The 21,447-nt window shown below is 40.6% G+C and overlaps 2 protein-coding genes across 13 annotated transcripts; one reads left to right on the top strand and one right to left on the bottom strand.

Moving 5' to 3' along the window:
- Positions 1-173: 173 nt before the first annotated feature.
- LOC308466971 (uncharacterized protein) lies at positions 174-14,830 on the bottom strand. 2 transcript variants are annotated; one of them, XM_080988372.1, is made up of 4 exons: positions 14,741-14,830; positions 8,605-8,730; positions 3,632-3,941; positions 174-939 (listed from the first exon to the last, which is right to left on the bottom strand). In XM_080988372.1, exons 1-4 carry the CDS (start codon positions 14,768-14,770, stop codon positions 779-781), a joined length of 627 nt encoding a protein of 208 aa, XP_080844498.1. In that variant the 5' UTR covers positions 14,771-14,830; the 3' UTR covers positions 174-778. The 2 variants fall into 2 exon arrangements, with proteins under 2 accessions (XP_080844498.1, XP_080844497.1); XM_080988371.1 differs by lacking the exon at positions 14,741-14,830 and adding an exon at positions 9,465-9,533.
- SYCE2 (synaptonemal complex central element protein 2) lies at positions 1,317-20,152 on the top strand. 11 transcript variants are annotated; one of them, XM_080988358.1, is made up of 4 exons: positions 1,317-1,379; positions 16,481-16,602; positions 18,225-18,429; positions 19,322-20,152. In XM_080988358.1, the coding sequence occupies exons 1-4, from the start codon at positions 1,359-1,361 to the stop codon at positions 19,514-19,516; spliced, it is 543 nt and encodes a 180-aa protein (XP_080844484.1). In that variant the 5' UTR covers positions 1,317-1,358; the 3' UTR covers positions 19,517-20,152. The 11 variants fall into 11 exon arrangements, with proteins under 11 accessions (XP_080844484.1, XP_080844480.1, XP_080844486.1 ...); XM_080988354.1 differs by lacking the exon at positions 1,317-1,379 and adding an exon at positions 8,726-9,009; XM_080988360.1 differs by lacking the exon at positions 1,317-1,379 and adding an exon at positions 13,657-13,865.
- The last annotated feature ends 1,295 nt before the right edge of the window (positions 20,153-21,447 follow it).

Here is a 21,447-nt window from a genome sequence, read left to right as displayed (position 1 = left end):
CAGCTTGGGCAGTTCTGCTAAAACTTTGTTCATATTCAAGCTCTCAAAAAGGAGCTGAGACCATGACCAGGCCAAGTGCCAAATGAGGAAGCATAGTCACTACCTCTTGTCATATTAACTTCTTGTCATAATGGCAGCATTCAGCAGTTGGAGACAAGAGCCCACAAGGCATACAGGTTTAATTACTTTATTGTACAAAAAAAGCCCTTTTGAAACGCCAGAGCTGTGTGAGTAGCCCTTGCCCTCCCCAGACTCTGGATGTTCCACCTCATGGAGTAAAATATCACAAAGCTGAAGCAGTGTTCAACAACCAAGTGGTTCCAGATCCTTGTTTCCTAGGTTCTGCCTGCAGGTACCATTTTAGAGCCCAACCCTTCCTCTCGCAGTCTAGACAAAAGCCTCTTAGGCCCAGAGCAGTAGTCTGGTTCATGAAGCTGGTTAGGTGAGTTTCCAATGATTCTCCAGTTCAGTTTTCTTAGGAAGAAAAAGGAGGAGAGGCCACTGGCTATAAAACTAAGAAATAATGATAATCATGGAAGTTGAGTTCATGGCGCCAGAGAAGCAGAGTCCCAGAAGTTGAGGAGCAAGACAGCTGTTGCCTTGAGAAGGCAGGATGACTGCTTCAGAACAGGCCGGTGCTTCTTTACGTGGTCGTCTGCCTCCTTCCTTGGGCTCTTTTTGCTGGTCTGCCATGCCCGTTTTCTCCCATTCAATTCAGGAAGCCAAGAACTCCGCTCTCCTTTTCCGCAAGGCTGTGCTGCCTGCTCTTCCACAGTCACTATGTCACCTCTAATGTTATATGAACCTCCTCTTGGTGGTGGTGTGTTGAGCAGCTGCAAGTGCGGGCCTTGGCCAAGAGGGAGGGCTGGAAACCTGTAAGAGGTGGGGGCTCTGGCTCCTCCTCGTCAGGCTCCTCAGGCGCTGGCCCCAGCAAGCAATCTAGAGGGAGAAATTAAAGGGGGCACATGAAACAGTCGCTTTATCAGGGAGGGGAAGGTGTTTCAGCCCTGTATTGTCAGCCAAGTTGTATTTCCCTGATTTGCTATCCAAGATCCATTTTTAAAAGGAGGTGCCAGGGAGTGAGCCTGAGTCTTTGTGCCTATAGAATCATCCTCTCCCACTAAGCTATATATCCTATCCCCTAAAGGCAAATGTCTCCAAAGCTGCCATCCTGTGTTTTCCCTTCCTGTAGGAAAAGCACCTTAGCGTTGCAGGGGAGGAATCATAGAATCATAGAATCATAGAGCTGGAAGAGACCACAAGGGCCATCGAGTCCAACCCCCTGCCAGTACCACTAAGAAAATGGCTGGACTAGTGTTCTGCATTGCAACCTTACCTGCTGATTTATTGTAAATGAAATGCAGCTGCTAACAAAACAGGTACCTACTATGGATAGCTACTGCCCTGTTTTCATCTGACTCTGTATCGGATGGGGTTCTGCATTCTCCATGGAGCAGCAGGGTGTGGGGAGAGCATCTCCTCCTCTCCCCCCCACTCTGTTAATCAACTGGAGCACATGGCCTCTAGCAGTAAGTGTGATGGACTGCCACACAATATAAGGGATGCTCTTTGATACATTACAAATATAAGGGCAAGCAGTTTGGCGATGGTTATGGCAAGTGAATGGAGACAGGCCAACTCAGCTCACATAGATGGTACCGGGTAGTGCTGGCTTTAAATAAGTGTTCAATTATAGAACAAGATAATGCAAAATAGTACTTAAAGTCTGTGCCATGTCTGGGGATAGTGGTGTTACTATGCCCAAGTGGGTTTTTTTCTTTCTTTTAAAGTGTAGGTGAGATTTATGCTGTGGTAGTATATAGCCATATTACGCTATGCTTTGTGGCACATATCTAGTGATGGAAGCACTTTACAACCCCAAATATTTTCTGCAAGTAAAGGTAAAGGACACCTGGACAGTTAAGTCCAGTCAAAGGCGACGGGTTGTGGTGCTCATCTTGCCAGCGTTCGTCCACAGACAGCTTTCCGGGTCATGTGGCCAGCATGTCTAAACCACTTCTAGCACAACAGAACACCGTGACTGAAGCCAGAGCGCACGGAAACGTCGTTTACCTTCCCACCACAGCAGTACTTATTTATCTACTTGCACTGGCATGCTTTCAAACCGCTAGGTTGGCAGGAGCTGGGACAGAGCAATAAGAGCTCACCCTGTTGTGGAGATCTTAACTGCTGACCTTCCAATTGGCAAGCCAAAGAGGCTCAGTGGTTTAGACCACCGCGCCACTCACGTCCCTACTTTCTGCAAGTAGAAGTGATGGGCTGTAGGGGAGATGGTCACAGTATCCATAAATTCCTAGTGTTAAACATCTGTCATTGCAGCTCCCCCCTCTTTCCCCTATCCCAACTAAAGAGCCCTATAGAGATGGGAATTGTGTTACAAAGCTGGTCCCACCAGAAAACATTTTATTGGAATGATCGTAACTCTATCCGCTGACCTCAGGACTACAACCAGGTTGTGTAGCATTTCACAGGACTGTTGGAAATTTCTATGTGCAAAACATTCTCACATCTTGGAATCAAGCACATGAATCCCATTGAAACAGATAATGAGTTTTTGGTTTTTTTAACAGTCATAAAAGGCTGGTTTGTGTGTATATTTTACACTACAAGAGCACAGGCAAAATGCAGAGTATGGTACAGAGTTCAAAGTTAGTTTCTTCACAATTTCCATTCAAAAATGTTTCTAGCCCTGGTAGCTACAAGCATCTCAACAGTGTCTGCTTGGAAAAACCAAAATCTGTGAATTATAAGATTTACAGAAATAAACCTTAGTAATATGGATCATAATCCTGAGAAGGTAGCCCATCTGATCCTAAACTACTTCTGCCTTGTGGGGATATCTTCAGGAGAAGAAAAGACTAAGGAGTAAACCTTACACAAATCCAGAGTGGAGTCCCTAAGACAGCTGGATGGCGCCTTGTATGCTTTCTTCCGGTAATTCCTGCAGCCAAAATGGTGCCAGACATCTTGCTCTGCTTTCTATTGGACCACATCAGTGATGCTGAGAAGAGGGTCTTGTTGTCTGGGCAGCCCAGGACCTCCATACATACTACCCAGGCTTGTGTCCCGGGGAGGTCACTAGAGCGCTGCTAACACAAAGGTATGACTTCACCCCCGGAGGTGCACTCCATTGTCTTTCGAGACGGATGCCAACACAGAGAAATAAGGCTCTGTGTGGTTTGTGTCCTGTATTTCTCAGTGTCCATTCTCATGGCTAGTAAACCAGAATACAGTGGTACCTCGGGTTACATACGCTTCAGGTTACAGACTCCGCTAACCCAGAAATAGTGCTTCAGGTTAAGAACTTTGCTTCAGGGTGAGAACAGAAATTGTACTCTGGCAGCGCGGCAGCAGCAGGAGGCCCCATTAGCTAAAGTGGTGCTTCAGGTTAAGAACATTTTCAGGTTAAGTACGGACCTCCAGAACGAATTAAGTACTTAACCCGAGGTACCACTGTAAATTGGGCAAAGCTTGAGAAGTCTGCCTAATTATACAGGTCACAGAATTCAGCTTTTCTTGGTGCAGATTTTGGGATTTTTTTAAAAGCACTGACTGCTACAAAGGGCATAGTTTATTGTACATCACTGCTGCTGTCACCTGCCACACTCACCTGCCAGATCATGTGCCAGGTCTTTGATCAGGTGACCGACAATGGCATAGGCCACACTCACCACCACCATCACGGCCATGATCATGTAGAGCACAGCTTTGGGCAATGGAACAAGGTCATAGGCAGCTGGCTGGTATTCACTGTAAAGAGGGCTCTCATTGGAGGAAGAGGGTTGAGTGAGTAGTGCCAAGGTCTCGGTGCGATTCGAGGAGCTCATGTTCATTGGCCACGTTTGAGAGGGGAGAGCCATGTTCTGATATTGTGGAGCCTTGTTGCCTGGTGGATAAGTGGCTGCAGGGACAGGGAGAGTCTGAAACACAAGGGGAAGATACTTTGGTTAGTTAGGGGCCCATCATGAGCCCTGTCCTGATGCCATTTGCAAATGACTTATATTTGCTCTTACAGCCAAATTTGCAGTGGTATTGGAGAAGAGGGGGTTGCCTTACCATGCAGGGGTTTTTGTTGGGGGAATGGAGCATGGGTTGGCAGCAGCAGCAAGGAAACCATTGATCTGCACCCCCTGGGTAACCCCTCCGAAATCAGTTTGTTTGGCTCACTGTTTGTTTGACACCAACCAACAGGTTTCTTAGCATCCTACCGCAGGAACATTGGACTTAAAAAGAGAGTAGTGTTTCCCAGCAGCTGCTGTTTTAAGAGTTTTTGCTATTTGGGGCTCAGTAACAGCTTTGGAAGTGACAATTTAGATTGGGGAAATGGCACTGGGGCCGGGGAGAGTTAAAAACCAATGAGGGTTCTCCAATGTTTGTGCACATGGAATCTTTTCAAAAAACAATGTAAAGCAGTACTGTCTGGACACAGGCTTACCACCTCAGTGAGGACTAAGCTCTAGGTGTGGTAAGAGGTTTGCATAGAAGGCCAGTATGCCAGATCCTGTCAAACCTTGACAGAACTTGTAATTTCATTCCCGTCTATCTTCATCCATTTATTTAGAATGCTGCTTTCCCCCATCCTTTTCTACCTTTTATTTTAAATATTCTATACCACTTCTCATTTGAAAATCACAAAGCTGTGTATAGCACCAAGTAAATAATACAGTAAAACCAACATCTATACATAAAGAAACAGGTTATCCAGACACTTCCTTGAGTCTTCTGCTCCCAATAACTAATCCTATTTCCCTCCCTAGCCATTAGAACAGAGACAGGTCATTTCCCCCTCAAAATTCCAAAGCAGGTACCAGTCCTTTTTTATGCCGAGCACTCAAATATTATCATATAAATAAATATTCAACAGAAACTGAAAATTTACTAGGAGTCCTACAAATGGGTTACATCAGTATTTACCAGCTTTCAGCATTAGAATTCCCTATTTGAACTTGGCAAATAAGGGGATTTTTTTTTTTTTTTTAGCAATTTCAGGTTGTGATGCTACAAGTGTTGCTCCACCAAGAAAATCTACCTGACAAACTTCCCCATAACCTGCAGAGCAATTAAGACTTGATCCTCTAGTGATGACAGGTTGGCCATTGCCAGGTTACATCACCCTACGGTCATCAATATGTTGCTGGAATACAACTGCAATGCCTTAGCACTGGCTATGGTTTCTGCGACTGATGGGAGATAGAGTCCAACAACATCTGAAAGGCCACTGGTTCCCTACTTCAAGCACAGATGGAGCCTTAGTACTGTTAAGAAGGATGCTCTAGGCAGATCCCAGTTCTACTCTAAGAAGGGGGTCCATAGGCCATTTTATCTCCCAGAAATTTCTCTGTCTCTTTTGTGGCAATCCCACAAGCTTCTCCCAGCATTTAAATCACAGGATGGGAGTGTTCCTCAAGCAGGGTGGCAGGGAAATTAAACAAATGGGCAACTGCATCTTACCACACATGCTCAAAAGCCCAAAAGGGAAGGCAAACCTGTTGAAAATAATTCCTTCTTTATCCCGAATACAGTCAGGAGAGTTCCTCTTGTGCCTTTCTAAATGACGCTCCTGCCCGAGACACCCATTTAAGTAAGGTGCAAATAATGCTACTAAGCATGTACAATGCATTGCAGACTTCAAAGTCTTTGCAAACAGATCCATTAAGTAGGCTACTATTTTCATATTGATGCAAAGAAGAGATTTTAATGAGGTTTTGCATACTGTACTTTTTGCTGCTCTGTTAACACCCTTAGTACGAAGGCAAAAGCTCTGACCTTAAATAGGTTGTTTGCATTTTGCATAGTATGAATGGGCTGGAGTTTCAGCCCATGTGTTTTCAACCTCCTGTTTCATAATAAATCTATCCCGGTGTGCTCCTTTACTGACCTCCTACTATGTATATTCACCAACTAGCAAAATGCCCTCTGTGGGAGGATGATTAGGTGATGGGCAATAGCAGCTAGCTTTGTCAACGATTGGTACTGGCATCCACTTCTACAGTTATAAAGTTGGTAGCTGGAGGGAGCAAAATTAATTGTAAAGATGTGGCAATATGAAGTCAGAATGGGGTACTAGTTCTTTCCACAAAACCTTCCTGAATAATCAGCAAAGGATCTTGTGGCACCTTGAAGAGTTACATTTCATTATGGCATAAATCATTCCTAAACTAGGCAGTTGTCAGTTGCATATATATATATATATATATATATATATATATATATATATACACACACACACACACACACGGTGATAGTAAAGAGGTGCAGAGCTGTTAACTAGTGAGGTCAGAAGGAAATTAAAAGCGAAAAGTACGGATAGTGACAATTCAGTTTGATTTATAATGTCTCAGTAGTAGGAGTCCTAAGACAAAGCCATGAGTGCAACAGCAAACTGGAAGTCTGCTCTATCTCTGTGCAATAATTTGTTCTGGGTTACTGATGTTTGCTGATGCTGCATGTTGGTTAGCATAGCAGGATTGCTGTAAAAAATACACCTTCAGACTTCATTGTAGCCATGCAATACAGTTCAATAATCTTACAAGTTAAGACTCCTGTAGAAGCACTTGTTGCCAATTCAAAGAAAGCAGCAATATTTCACTGGGCAGAACAAAAGTCAACCAGTAGCGAATCAGTGTCTGAGCTACAATGGCCTTTTAAATCTTTTCCTTTAACACTTGGAATGTTTCAGAATGCAGTTCTAAAACGGATATAGTTTTAGCTTTCTCTCTGTGATATATTTACCTTTTTAATGCTTTTTAGAATTGTATATTGAGTTTTATTGTTTTTATTATATGACAGAAACTTGGCTGTTGGGCAACTAATAAACATGGTAATTAAAAAAAAAAGCTTTCATAAATTTTATAACTGTGTAGCCAAGCCATAGGCCAGGAACTATCCCAGAAATTTGGCAGAGGTGTGGGAGGTGTGGGAGCTCACCACAAGGAAGCAGGTCCCATGTCTATGTTGTTAGGCGTATGCATCAATAGGAATGCAGACATGCAAGACAGCATAGCAAATTAACACATCAGTATCAATGAGTGACCTTCCTATTGCCTTCTAAATGTTTTTTTTTTCTAAAAAACACCATTTAGGACTATTCACCCAACTAGGGCCACTGCTAGCAGCTAGGATCCAGGAACGCACAGCTTTTCAAAACCTTGTAATATCTCCAAAAATGCATTTTAGCTACGCAGCTATTAAGGATACAGTACCAGAGCCTTAGTTCATTGCACTAGCATGGCAAATGGGAACTAGACAGCTGCACTGTATTTTAAAAGTCAGAAAGGTTCTCACTTGACAGAAACTTCATGACATTGTCCAACAACTTGCTGAAATGAAGGATTGTGAAAAAAAGCACCCTGTCCCTTAGAAAGGAAGATTGTCTCTATTTTGAATATTGTAAAAGCAAGGCAGGAAAAAAGAGTGGTTTGCCCCTAATCCAGGCATGTCCAAAGTCCGCTGGTCGGTTTAATCCAGCCCCTGTGGCAGTTTATTTCCTGGGGTTAAAGCCTTAAAAAACCTCAACAACTTCAACCCTAAAAAAAACCTCACAAAAAAGGTCAACAATTTCAATCCTACAAAAAGGTCAACAACTTTGGCTCTTTGGCTGGCCCTCACGGCCCTTCACTTCATCAAATCTGGCCCTCTGAGAAAAGTTTGGACACCACTGCGTAGTAAGAATTTCATTCAGGTTTTTTCAGCCTGATGTAGTAGTGGCATATTAAAACTAATAAATACAATGCATCATAAGCCTTCTTTGTTAAATGCATTTTGCCACAGGAGTCTTATTTTTTCCTACAAGAGACTAACATGGCTACCCAACCAGATTAATCAATAGGAAGCGATGCTGCCTCCTCCAATCGGGTATAACAGTTGTTGGTACTGAGCAGCACTTAATTTCTAAGGGGGGAGAGAAAGGTAGAAAGACACCATTGAGAAAAGAATTCAAATTTTAAAAGCAAGAAAGTCATTTGTGGGGAAATTTGCCTCCTCGCCTTCTTGCTAATTCCAGTGAGGGTTACTGAGCAAAGGCTTTGTGGAATCCTGTTACTTGTTCCTAAGCCTTCCAAGAAGTTATTAAGATTTACAAGGCTTAAAATAACTGCTCTTTTGTTTGGTTGTTTTCCCCCTAGCCTGCCTCTGCAGTTATGGCTTGAAAGAAAAAAGAAAATGCACACACAAAAAACCACTATCATTAAATTGTTAGTGCCAGTTATGAGTGGCTCTGGGGTGCATCAGTTTATAGCTAGTCACAGAGGGACAGAAGGAAAAGTACATCAGAAGGGACGATTTGGCATCAGCTCCTGTTATATGACTCTCTGCCCTCCCTACAAATCCAGTATAAAATCCAGGGGTCTTGTATCAATGCACTGCTGTTTAAGCAAGTGAGAAAGCAACCAGACACATTTTAACAAGTTCCATAGCGAGGGCAAAAGCAACCTGTACTTTTAACACTTTCCACTGGTGCAGCAAAGGGAATTCTGGTGGGTGCTGCTGCTTGTCATGTGAGAAATGACAGAAACTAACATCATTTTCCTGCACAGTTATTAAAAGTTTCCTTCCAGTTTCCACATACCCCTCCCCATCTTTTACCTGGGTGGTGATGTTGGATTTTATGTTCTCGTTCCCTGCTTTGATGGCGCATCTGCTTCTTTGCAAGTTTGGCAGGCAGCAGCTGAGAAGAAGGCAGTTCTGAGCTCCTCTGGTTTCAGGACTCCGCTGAAGAAGCACAACAAATAGATTAGCAGCTGCGGTCACTGCCCAGCCCGCTGCTTTGATAAGTGCAGAGAGCACTTGCCAGGGAAACCCAGGGGAAAGACTCCGCCCACTCAAGTGATGTCACGGAATGGTTTGCTGTCTGGTTGGATCTCATTTTGGGCTTTTGAATGCACAGCTGATGATAACAGCACAGTAGTATATTTATTTCGGTCAATGACCAGTAGAGAAGAGGCTAGGATACAAGATAAGAATAGTCAACTGAACACACATCTCCTAAATGTAGTGGCTTAAAGGAGTTACAACTATCAGCATGAAGTGAATTTGTTTTGAAGGGAGCACATTATTGCAGGAAGCTGGCCACAGCATTTTATACATATATTTGTTGTAATGTATATAAATTAGATAGATAGTTCATTTATATTTTTACAACAATTATTCAACCATAATTTTAACATTTCCGAGGTCGTCTCCCTTCCCCTTCTTTCTGCAGTTCTTTTAATTTATTTCCATCCTTTCCTGCATACTCTAAATCATCTTAACTTTTTCTTTTATTCGTCTATTCTCATATATATCTCATATATATTTTTGAAACTGCAGGTTTTTATAATAATCCTGCCAATGTCTTGACCTGATTACAGATTAATTGTAAATATGCAATAAACCATTTCCATTCCTTTCTAAAAAGTTTATCTTGATTTCTTATTCTTCCAGTAAGTTTTGCCATTCCTGCATACTCCATCAGTTTCTGTAACCATTCTTCTCTCGTCGGGACCTCTTCTTCCTTCCATTTTTGGGCAAATAACATTCTTGTAGCTGTGGTCGCATACATAAATAAATTTCTATACTGTTTAGGTAATCCTGATCCCATAATTCCCAAGAGAAAAGCTTCTGGGTTTGTTTGTTTTTTATGAATGTTAAACATATTTTTCAATTCATTATATATCATTTCCCAGTAAACTTTAACCTTATTGCAAGACCACCACATATGGAAAAAGCAGCAGTTTAAAATAAAATAAAATATATTGTTATGCGCTTGTGGGGGCCAGACCATTAATTTCTGGAGTCAGGATTTAATTAAGCCCTGAGTGTTAAGTTGGATGCCAGATCCTGTGCATTAATCTAGGTGCAATACTCATGTGTGTATTTGAGCTGTGTGCTAGATGCTGTTAATTGTGTGAAAGAACTAATTTAACTAGACAAACTTTTCTAAATTGTGTATTAGGCACTTTTCAATCCTGGGAAATCAGCATGTGTTAAAACATAAATAAGACTACAGTGGTACCTCGGCAGACTCAGGTTGTATATATGTGTAAATAAAACATATAACATAAAGGCACCACGGTCTCCAAAAGGAAAGACTCTGGTAAAGGCATCTGGAGCTCCTTGAAATCTCAAACCGCTCAGAGATTTGGGGTGGTGTATAACAATATTGTACTTTATTATGGTTATTATATTTTATATTCAAATTACGACCTGCCTTTCGCCCTCAGGTCCCATGGCTCATAGCAACAATTTGAAATTCAAAATTAAAAACAAATTTAAAAAACAACAACAGATTAAAACACCTGAGAGGGTCTGTAGGGAAGAAGGTGTGTTCACACAGATGCAGTTCCCTTAAATGCTACATTGCTCACTAGGTAAGAAGTAAAAGAGATACTATAAGAAAAGAACTTCCATATTAGGACAATAGTGTTATTAGGCCAACCAAAATATTACAATATAGTGTGCAAGCTTTTGAGTTCTCTAGAACTGGTCCTCAGGATAGATAGAAATCAGATTTAATGCAGGAGGTGGGGAGAGAGAGGGTTGTTGGCTGATGATGAAGCTATGGAGTTTGTATCTGGTCACAGTCTCAAGACAGAATGTGGGAGGATGTAGTAGAGTAGACATTCACATTAGGCTATTTAACTGCTATCCAGGTATCAAGTTGCACCAGGGCCTGCTGGGAACAAATGACAGATATCCCATTTCTGGAAAAACAAAAACTGGTCATGTGGAGTGGAGAAAGAAAAGCTTTATCTGGTGGAATTACTCCTTCTGTTAGCAGACTGAGGAAGCTGACTCTGGGTGTCATGAAAAGGCAGCCAGTTGTTAGCTATTTAATAACTGTCATTTATTGCATGGGAATAAGCACAATCACCTGCTAATTGCTGTATATGTCAATGTATCTGTCTTACTAAATGTTTTTAATGTTTATTATTATTTATAACAGTTAAAATATAACACAAATGTTCAATAAACTGTTTTTTAAAGTCACAGAACAGAAGCCAATACAGTGGTACCTCGCAAGACGAATGCCTCGCAAGACGGAAAACTCGCAAAACGAAAGGGTTTTTGGTTTTTTGAGTTGCTTCGCAAGACGATTTTCCCTATGGGCTTGCTTCGCAAGAGGGAAACGTCTTGCAAGTTTGTTTCCTTTTTCTTAAAACCGTTAATACAGTTGCGACTTGACTTCGAGGAGCAACTCATAGCACGCGGTGTGGTAGCCTTTTTTGAGGTTTTTGAAGACTTTGGTGATTTTTGAAGCTTTTCCAAAACTTTCCCGACACCGTGCTTTGCAAGACGAAGAAAACCGCAAGACGACAAAACTCGCCGAACGAATTAATTTCGTCTTGCGAGGCATCACTGTAAAAAGTTGGTTACCCAGTTTTCAGTCCCTCCTGTTGTTGTGACCCACCTTAGATCATGGCCCAGGACTAGGTCCTGATCCACCAGTTGAAAACCACTCTCCTGGAACCCTAAAACTGCCTTTCTGAGCTTTTAACTCTGCAAAAGTTTAATTTTAAAATTATATTTAAAAAAAAAACATTTTTATTTTTAAAATAAAAGCTGAAAGTAGGTTTTTTTATTGTTGCTATCAATTAACTAGTCCATAACATATTGAAATGAATTGCCTGGGATATTTGCACATTTCTGGACTTAAGGAAATGTACTTGGATGAAACACTCATCAATATTTATCTCGACAGGGTTCCTAAGCTCAAAATCCTTCATCCTCCCACCTGGTAGCGCTGCCTCCTCTATCTGGCGTTTCTTTTCTGATCGTTTTCAAAATATCGCTCCACTTTAACAAGAAAGTGGGGTGGCTTTTGCTTTAGTGCTCTGTAGTGTAATAATTTTAGTTTAGTAATCCTATTAGTCAAGGCAAGGGGGAGGTGTGCCCCCTTTTCTTAAGGTGCAAAGTGCTATTTTGGTGCTGTCTGCACATGGATTATGATAGTAAAAATACACCAGCTGGCAAATCTCATATGTGGTGTCACCCAAATCCAGGACAACTCACAAATCCTCACTGATTGTGGAATCTGTCTAGATTTGTTAACTTTTAAAAGACAAGGGTCTTCTTTCCATCCTCTGGATTTTTAGAGTCATGGATCTCAACTTTCTTAACCTGTTCTTATTCTACAAATCTGTCTTTGCAGAACAGCAAATTAATGAAAGAACTGTCAGATTATAAGTATATATAAGTATATATAAGTATAAGTATATTATATTATAAGTATATATAAGTATATATAAGTATATAAGTATATTTTATGTATATATTGCCCTGGCTGGCAACTAATGTTTAACTAATTTTATTTTGAACTGAGCAAGAAGTGGACCTTGCCAGGAGAAGCTGCAATATCCACAAACCAGCCTTCCAGGACACTCTTTAATAAACTTATTTTAAGGTGTCCATTCTGGACTCAAGGAAGAATACAACATGAAACAGCTGAATTACAATACATTAAAAAGTTCAATGCCACTGCTTTTGGGTTAAATAGAAACAACAGTTTTTTATAATACTGTATGTGTTAATTAGCTGACCAATGCCAGTTTATCTGTGCTATGTATTATTGCAAATGTAGTGGTTCCTGGCCCCACTGTAGGTGTCATTAAATCATCTCAGTTGTTCTCAATTATCACCAATCTGCTTTTATAAAAGATTAGAAGTTTGCCTATTTAATATACATTTTCACTGTAATTTTTACCCGAGGTACCACTGTATTACAATTTTAATTTAAATGGCAAGACATTAAATGCAATGGGTGGAATTTGACGTCCCACTATGACGTAACATGAGGTATTACTGTACAGTGGTACCTCGGGTTAAGTACCTAATTCGTTCCGGAGGTCTGTTCTTAACCTGAAACTGTTCTTAACCTGAAGCACCACTTTAGCTAATGGGGTCTCCCGCTGCCGCCGGAGCACGATTTCTGTTCTCATCCTGAAGCAAAGTTCTTAACCTGAAGCATTATTTCTGGGCTAGCGGAGTCTGTAACCTGAAGCGTATGTAACCCGAGGTACCACTGTATAGCTATTCCCTGTCAGGAAAAGAGGGGGTGAAGGAAGGTGAGGACAGGTGACCTCACCTAGGCCCGAAGTCACCCCCCACCAAAGCAGGCTCAAAGCTTCTCAAAACTTTTCAAAATCATTTTCTCAGCAGCTAAGCATCAGAAACATTCCGCTCTGCTGTAACAAAGGTAGAGAACAGTCCATTGTTTCTCAGGCCTTTCTCATGTCTTCTGGCCTTGCTAAAGAACCACATTGCAACTTACTTTCTGTCCGGGAACCATGCCAGAACAAGAGATTGAAACATATCCAGGTGGTACATGACCCCAGTCAAGCTTGCAAAAATCTATCATTTGCCTGATAATAAATGCTGGAAATGTAAAGAAACTGAAGGTACATTCTTTCACCTTTGGTGGACGTGCCCAAGGATTAAGGCTTTCTGGGAAATGATATATAATGAATTGAAAAAGGTATTTAAATATACCTTCCTGAAGAAACCAGAGGCCTTTCTCCTAGGCATAGTCGGTCAGTTGGTGCCAAAGAAGGATAGAACTTTTTTTATGTATGCTACAACAGCAGCAAGAATACTCATTGCAAAGTATTGGAAGACACAAGATTTACCCACTCTGGAAGAATGGCAGATGAAGGTGATTGACTACATGGAATTGGCAGAAATGACTGGCAGAATCCGAGACCAGGGAGAAGAGTCGGTGAAAGAAGACTGGAAGAAATTTAAAGACTATTTACAGAAGTATTGTAAAATTAATGAATCTTAGAAGGATGTTGGATAGAAACTAAGTGGTTTCCAGCTGTAATGCTTTAAGAGATATGAAAAAAGGTTTATAAATGGGTAAAAGCTTAATGGTAAGGATTTGCTGAACTAACAAACTGAACTGGAATACAAAAAAGGGAGGTATGAGGAGGTCCGGGGAAATAAGTGTAAGGAAGATATGCTATGGAAAATTAATGTGTTTTTAACTGTTTTTACTTTGTTTGTTTCTTTTTATTTTTTATTGTTTTGTTATATCTTAAAAAGGGTTTTTTTTTATTCTTCTTGCTGTATTTTGTATTTTTTTTGTATTTTCATTTAGTGTTTTTGTGTAATTCTTGTATCGTTTTGAAATTTTAATAAATATCATTTAAAAAAAAAGAAGAAAGAAACATATCTGAACATGCTCAGGAACCTCAACATGGGGCAGGACTCCTGAGGGAGGAGAAAGGAGGAGGGAACTGGAAAGGGGTATATATGTTTGTGCACATGACTGTGAACTCGTGCATGCTTTTTGCGACTTATCGCACTTGCTCCTTCTACCAGTTCATGGATGGCAGAAATAAAAGCCTTTTCTCCGAAACTATTCCTTGAGTGTCTGTTGACTCCCACTTCCCTTTCCCAGGCGCAATATTTTTCCACCCGAGGGCAAAGCCTCATAAGGCTACAGGGGGAGTATAAATAAATATGTAGTAGCATAAATAAATAGAAAAATAGAGAGTCTTTCATTCGAACAGAATGTGTTCTGGTGGCTGGTGATTTGGAAATGCAGATATTTGTTCCCAGGCCCCTCCTACCCATTTAAATGCTAGGAAAAGTCTTGCTGCCGCCCTGAGGGAATTTTGGGCGGGAAGCAGCTTTCCCTCAGGGCAGAGTTTGGTCCACTTGTCTTAGAACAAAATCAGTGAAGGAAAAAGGTAAACTGTGACACCTCTTTCTCACAAAATCATTTTCAAGCCCCACCCCTCACCCCCAATCTTCTTTTGGTCTCTTCTTCCATGCACGATCCTTCTTGAGAGTAGGGTCTGTGTGATCCTTTTTCATTTCTGTGAGGAGATTATTTATATAGCAATGTCTCTTAAACATGTCCTTAATAGTGTCCCATGGACCTCGTACAGTAGTTAGTCACACAACAAGACGTTTGGTTACAATATCGGGCAAAGAGAAATGTACCCCATCAACTCCCCTCCCTACCATACACAGATTACACCATTTTGTAATCCCCCCGTGCTTTCTTTTCTGTGGTAAAAAACCCCCGAGGTGCCAGTACACGCACATTGTTAAAAGTGTTGTGGGTGCCAGCACAAAATGGCTGCCGCTGGGCAGCAAGAAGGTGCCAGGGTACTGTACAAAAATTTTGTTACTTTAGTGACTTTTTCAGTCATGAAAAAACCCTGCCCCTCCTTATCTCTAATTGTAACATTAGCAAAGCTTTAAAAAGTGGGGAGGTGTTTAAGAAAGACAACTTCCCCCCCTTTTAAATGGAGAACTGAATGATATACGTAACTTATAAAAGCCTAATTCTCTTATGATAACCTCAATTTTTCATACAACATGACAAAAACGAAGGGCTTGGCCAAAGTCACACAACTTCATGACTGAAGAGGTATCTGAGCTGAGGTTTTTCTTTGCTCCCAAGTCTCATCAGCCTATCAGCTAAAAACCACAGTTTTCCATCTTACATGCAGATATATTTTCGCTTCTGTCTTTTCTCGGGTTCTGGAGGAGAAAAACTGCTTCTTTAAAAATTTATTTAACATTAATATTACTCACTTGAAAAGAAGCAAACCATCATACATAGAGATTCAGATTCATTCTCAGATACACATATAGAGCACTTGATTGCACTTAATTCCTTTCCTACTTGAATTTCCTGAACACAATGACTATAAATGAAGCAGGATAAATCAAATTGTGGATAGAATGCTCTCCAGCCAACTCCAAACTGAACAGATTAGAAGTTGTTCAAGAAGTCATCATTTCTTTGGCTCTCAGCAAACTAGGGGTGGAGGGTGAGGAAAATCAGTTCAGATTATTTTTTTCTATTGCAGGTTTATTAGTTAACCTTCTCAAGTTGCTGTCATTATGTAGGTGGGCATGTGAGAGAGATGGGCATCTCTGTCCTCACCTTATTAACTGTTTTTCCATATTAGCCACAATCCTGAGTAGGAAGTATATCTCATCTGCATGCACAAGACATTGAGTGTCTTATTTTACTGTTCAGCTGATGCCTCTGCTGCGTCAAAACCTGCTTTGGAGTTTCAGAAATGGCTTGCAGTCTAATGTCCTGTCCTGTGATGGAAAAATACGGGCCTAAGCCAAGGATGGAATCCAAGTAAACATAGTTATTGAATGCTAGGCTTGGATTTCATCTGGAACTAGATGAGGATTTTATCTCTTTCATGACCCAGGCAAGATCAGTAAGAGCCATCTGAGATTTTAGCATTTTCCATCACCCACAACAGATTCTGGTGGATTCTGAATGAACAGTTACATGTACTGTGCTGACCACAGACAAAATATGCCTAAATCTGCTCAGCATGCTTGTCCTGAATTTCTGAGAGTATTCACTGTTAGTTACAGTATTTATTATAATTTTCCTTCTAGAGAAATGGTACATATGTTTTGTAATACAAGTATTTTGTAATTATCCGTTGGTGTTTTTTAAATCTCTGTGTTATAGATAAACTTATTCTCCTCATCATTACAGGCTGCTATGTCTAATAAGAAATTTCAGCTCCAAGAGTCAGAGCAGGAGCAAGATAAACCTGACAGTCCATTTGACATCTTCACTAATCTGGAAAGAAATGACTTAAGTGATAATCCATCCAGGTAAGAATCACATATTTTAAAAAAGCACCAAATAAACCAAAATACCAAAGTACTGTTAAATCTTAAAATAACTGTGCATATTGACAAAAGCATGTCCTAATCTAACGATTTAACAAATGTGAAGGAGTTGATATGGGTAACAAAGGTGGAATCATTCATAAAGCAAACGTTTTAGAGAGATTGGTTTTCAGTGTAAATTCTTACTGAAAGTGGTTCACTCCTAGTACGGGAACACTTAGCAGTATCAGCTACGGCTGCACCTGGTCCAGAGTACCACATAACCAAAATGTGGATGCTTGACTAATATTATGCACATTATGGCCACAACCATTGGAACATAGAAATATTCCTTATAGTATTGGTCCATCTACCTGAGTATTTTCTACAGACTGGCAGCAGCTCCTCAGGGCTTCAGACAGGTGTGTTTCCCAGCCCTGCCTGTAAATGCCCTGTTGCATGTAATGCAACATGTAATCTCTGCCCTGTTGCATGTAATGCAAGACCAGGGCCCATTCCTGAGGATATTCCCGTGACCCCCCACTGAATTATGGGTTCAGAGAGAAGGGATGAGTCCATATTTCTTCAATCAAGGGAATACTAGATGAAATGTAGAACTTTGGATGGGGTTCTTTGGCTCAATCATGAAATTCACTGGTGGGCTTTCAGCCTCCAGGGTTGCTGTGAGGATAAAATGGGATAACCTTCTCAATGCTCCCCCTGGGCTTTTTGGAGGAAGGGGCAGTGGCAGAGACTTGGATATGAAGAAAACCTGGAATCTTTTGGTGCGAGTGGAGGTAATTCTCAAAAAGTGTTTCATTGGCACAATATGCCAGTGCAACTTTTCCATACATTAAAAACAACCTCTCCTGCTTGCGATGTTGGCACAGTAAAGAGACTTACTTGGTGGAAGTGTCCCAAAGCAACATTCTTTGGGGATATAATTTTCATCAATATCAACTGTATTATGGGCCAGGATATTCTGCCTGTTCCATTACTGTGAAAACTAAAATAAAGACTGAAAGCTCAAGGAACTTGTAGGCTTCCTATTAATGGCAGCCAGATTGGTTATCACTAGACATTGGAAATACCTTGACCTCTTGCTGGGTACCTGGTACAACAAAGCCTGATTCCTGTCAGTCTCAGAATAATTAAGCAAATATGTCTCTTTAGGGGACAAATTAAGAAAGATACATTTTATAACATCTGGCAATTTTTTATTGAATTTACAGTGAATATGTTTGCCCCCAATGAGAATCCCCCCCCCAAAAAAAAAAATGCACCTTGGTTTGGAATCAGAAACCAGTTTGGTGATATGTCCTCTTGTGTCTGGACTGAGTGGTCTTGACTTTTTCTTCCTGTTACTTTTTTGAGCAAACTTTCTTGATAATCCTGTGAAGTAGGAGAATATGTTGTAAGATATGACTAAATTATGATTCATTTCTTTTGGCTTATTGTGTGTGCATGCATAACCAATTTCTTTATAATTTGAACTTCTTTAAAAAATCAGATAAATTGAGTAGCCCCCTCTCTTGAGTAAAATATTGGTGCCTTTGCTGTTTTGAATTCAAAGGCAAAAATGAAGACAATTCAAACAGCATTTGACATTTTTTCATTATATATAGGAAAGAAACTTCCAACACACCTCTTCCTAATTCAAATACAACTGGAGGGGAGTCAGACAGCAAATCCTCAAGTTATTTTATAGCCCTTGATTCATCTATTGAAAATCTGCAAGAAAGAGCCCAGCAAATAATTGATAAGATGAATGAGAAGCGTAAAGAAGACCAAGTGCTCATGAACAATTTCCGAGAAGGTCTTTTGATGAAGGTAAATATGTGGGGGTAATGGAGTGCAAGGAATTTGAGGATCAGGAAAGAATTGTTGAGCTCCATCTTGCCAGTTAGCAAATGTTTTGTATTATTTCCCCCCAAAACATTACAAATCTACCTGGTGCATTTAACGAAGATTTACAAATTGTTAACACCAGTGTCCTGGAAAAATGTTAAGTACCAGCCTTGAGTTTATTCCCTCATACCACATCCCCTCCATCGACTGGACAAACTCCCTCAATTCTTTCCTCTTCCCACTTCCTGTATTGAAAGGTGCTTTTTCCACATCCGTATTGACTAATTTGCTCATCTTCATCCGTGAACTCTGCACTGTTCTGTGCTTGGCAGAAGTGGTTCCCTTGGTGGGGTGGAGCTGCTACACTAGTTTTCCAGTAGGTGGGTCGCTGTTGTTTAGTGGGCAAGGCAGTGGGGAGACCAACATGGTGCAATCAGTGTTTAGCATGCCACCCTCTGCTTGCCAGGCTCTCCTTCCTATATGTTTACTGACATGCCCATGTTGCATCAGTAACACCTGAAAAAGCCCCATAGTGACCACACCACAAATAGCGTTTTGTGACCACTTCAAAGGAACTCAAAATTACTGCATGGTTGCCTATTTGTGTTCTAACTTGTCACAGCTCGATCCTGCCATTTCATTTTGCTATACTTCCTAGACCCTACATATAAATGTGACTGTCATACAGCTGATGTGTGAGCATAGCCACTCTTAAGGAATTATCACTTAATCCTTAGCTACTCATAGGTGGACACATTTGTGTTAGAAATGAAAAGCAGGTAGTCTTTTGATTCAGGGAAACCCTATTACTAAGGAGTCCTTGGAAATCTAAAGTCTACTTTAACTCCTGCTTTTTTCTCTTTCTACCAAAAAGGTTTCAAGCTTGGCAGAGAAGTTGGAGGAAAGCATGTTCCCTGTCTATGATCATCATAACAAGCTCATTCAAGATAAAATCCAAGAGCTGTACCAGATCATGGAGAGGATCAAACAAATTGAAGCAGAGCTCAGGAAGGTCTGTCACACTGTGGAGATGTTATATAAAGACCTGTGTGAGCAGTCTGAATTGTGATTGCATGGAGAGAGAAAAAGTTGGGGGATATTGTTACATGTCCTTTTGCATCACTGGTGAATGTAATGGATATATACTTACTTGGTACCCCAAGCCCCTGTAACCTGAGTTCTGACTGTTTTTGTTGTTCTGAATTTGTTACTTGTTTCAAAAATACTTTAAAAAATAATGAAGGTGGGGAAAGGAAGAACGTATTTAAACAGAAAGGAACAAATTGAATCCCAGTTATCAGGATCAAACTAGACATGTTCATATTATATAGCAGATTTTTGTTAAATAGCTAAAGTGGAAGGGTGGGGTAGCAGGATTGGGACCACTGAATGGCAGGAGGGTGCCTTTACTCCTTTGCCCCTGCCACAGGCCTGCCTCGGCCTATCTCACACACCTGTTACATCACAATTGGTATCATGGGAGGTGGGATTCCTATCACTACACAGTAGGAACAAAGAGTTAAAGGCTCCTCCCCTTCATTTAATAAAAAATCAACTACAAAACCAAACTATGCAACAGATATCACACTTGGCCCTCAGTAAGCAAATTTCAGGCACTTTGTTCATCATTCTTTGCTTGTGTGTACGAGTCAAATTATTCCAGGGTGAAAACTCAATAAAATTGGAAATACATTAGCATGAAAAACTGTACTTTATTTTTGTTTAACAGAAGAGTTTGAACTACTGCCATTATGTCTTAAGAAACTATAAATATAACAGATGACTTGAACAGATACTGACTAAAGCAGAATGAAGGGAAACATAGTCCCCAATTTCTGTCTCCTGCTTTCATTTTGTCATCATTGAGCTATTCCAACAGGGCAATTTTTTAAGGGTGCTGAACTATTCAGTTTTCTGGCCATGATGGCTTATTAATTATGCTACAACTGATAGTTATTTCTGCAAGTTTTGTACCAAAGTATGCATTGCAATTAAGCCAGGGATGTTTTGTTACCACCAAGATAATGATGCATGTAACGACAATTTAGGGAACATATCAAACACTATCTCATTTGATATGCAGGGCTGGCCCAAAACATTTTGCTGAAAACAGGATGACTGGACTGGAAGTTGATATTAAAATCAACACTGATGATGGGGCAGTATCCTCTACTACATACAAAGATAGCAAACTAACTTAAGGAGTGAAAGGCAGGCTGCATGGCGTGCACAGCTCTGTCCCATGATCTTGCCACTGCTCCCTGCGTGTTCCTGAATTCAAGTTACACTAGAGGCTCAAGTTACCTCAGTGGCTAGAAGTTCATTTTTTTCAACTCCAGTTGCCACAACAGCTCCAGTCCCTTTTGGACAGAAATTACTTGGCTACTGTACTGCATGCTCTGGTAACTTCCAAATCGAATTACTGCAAGGTGTTTTTCATGGGGCTGCCCTTAAAGATGACTCAGAAACTTCATCTGTTTGAAAGTGCATTGGCCAGATTACTAGCTGGGGTTCCATTTAGATTTCATGTAACCCGTTTTAAAACAGGTGCATTAGTTGCTGTCATATACTATATTGATATAATTGAATATAAATTATTCAATGCCTGGCAAATATTCAGAGAAGATCTGTAAGATATTTGACATCATAATTAACCAAGGAGAGCTTTGTTTCAGCTCTAGAACGCCTGGGATAGAATTGGTATTCAGGATCACTATTGAAATTGAACTTGCTAATTTAAGTATGCATGCTAATTCGTTTAATTTATCATGGACCTATCCAAAAAGTTATTGCTTCCTTGGGTGTGGCAGTGACAGCTTAAGATCTTATGTTCATGTTTTACACTGGCCTGGAAGCATGCTGAGTTGAGAGTAAATAGTGCTCAATTCACTCTGAATTTAACCAGTTGGTATACAGATTATATTCAGCAGAGTTGTTTTTAAGGTAAACTCAGCCAGCTTCCATTCAGAGACACTTTCACAATCAGCTGCTGCCACTGCT

This window comes from Podarcis pityusensis (genome assembly GCF_964106645.2).
Source record: "Podarcis pityusensis genome assembly, chromosome: 17".
Classification (NCBI taxonomy): Eukaryota; Metazoa; Chordata; class Lepidosauria; order Squamata; family Lacertidae; genus Podarcis; species Podarcis pityusensis.
This window is presented reverse-complemented; position numbering and strand designations above follow the sequence as displayed.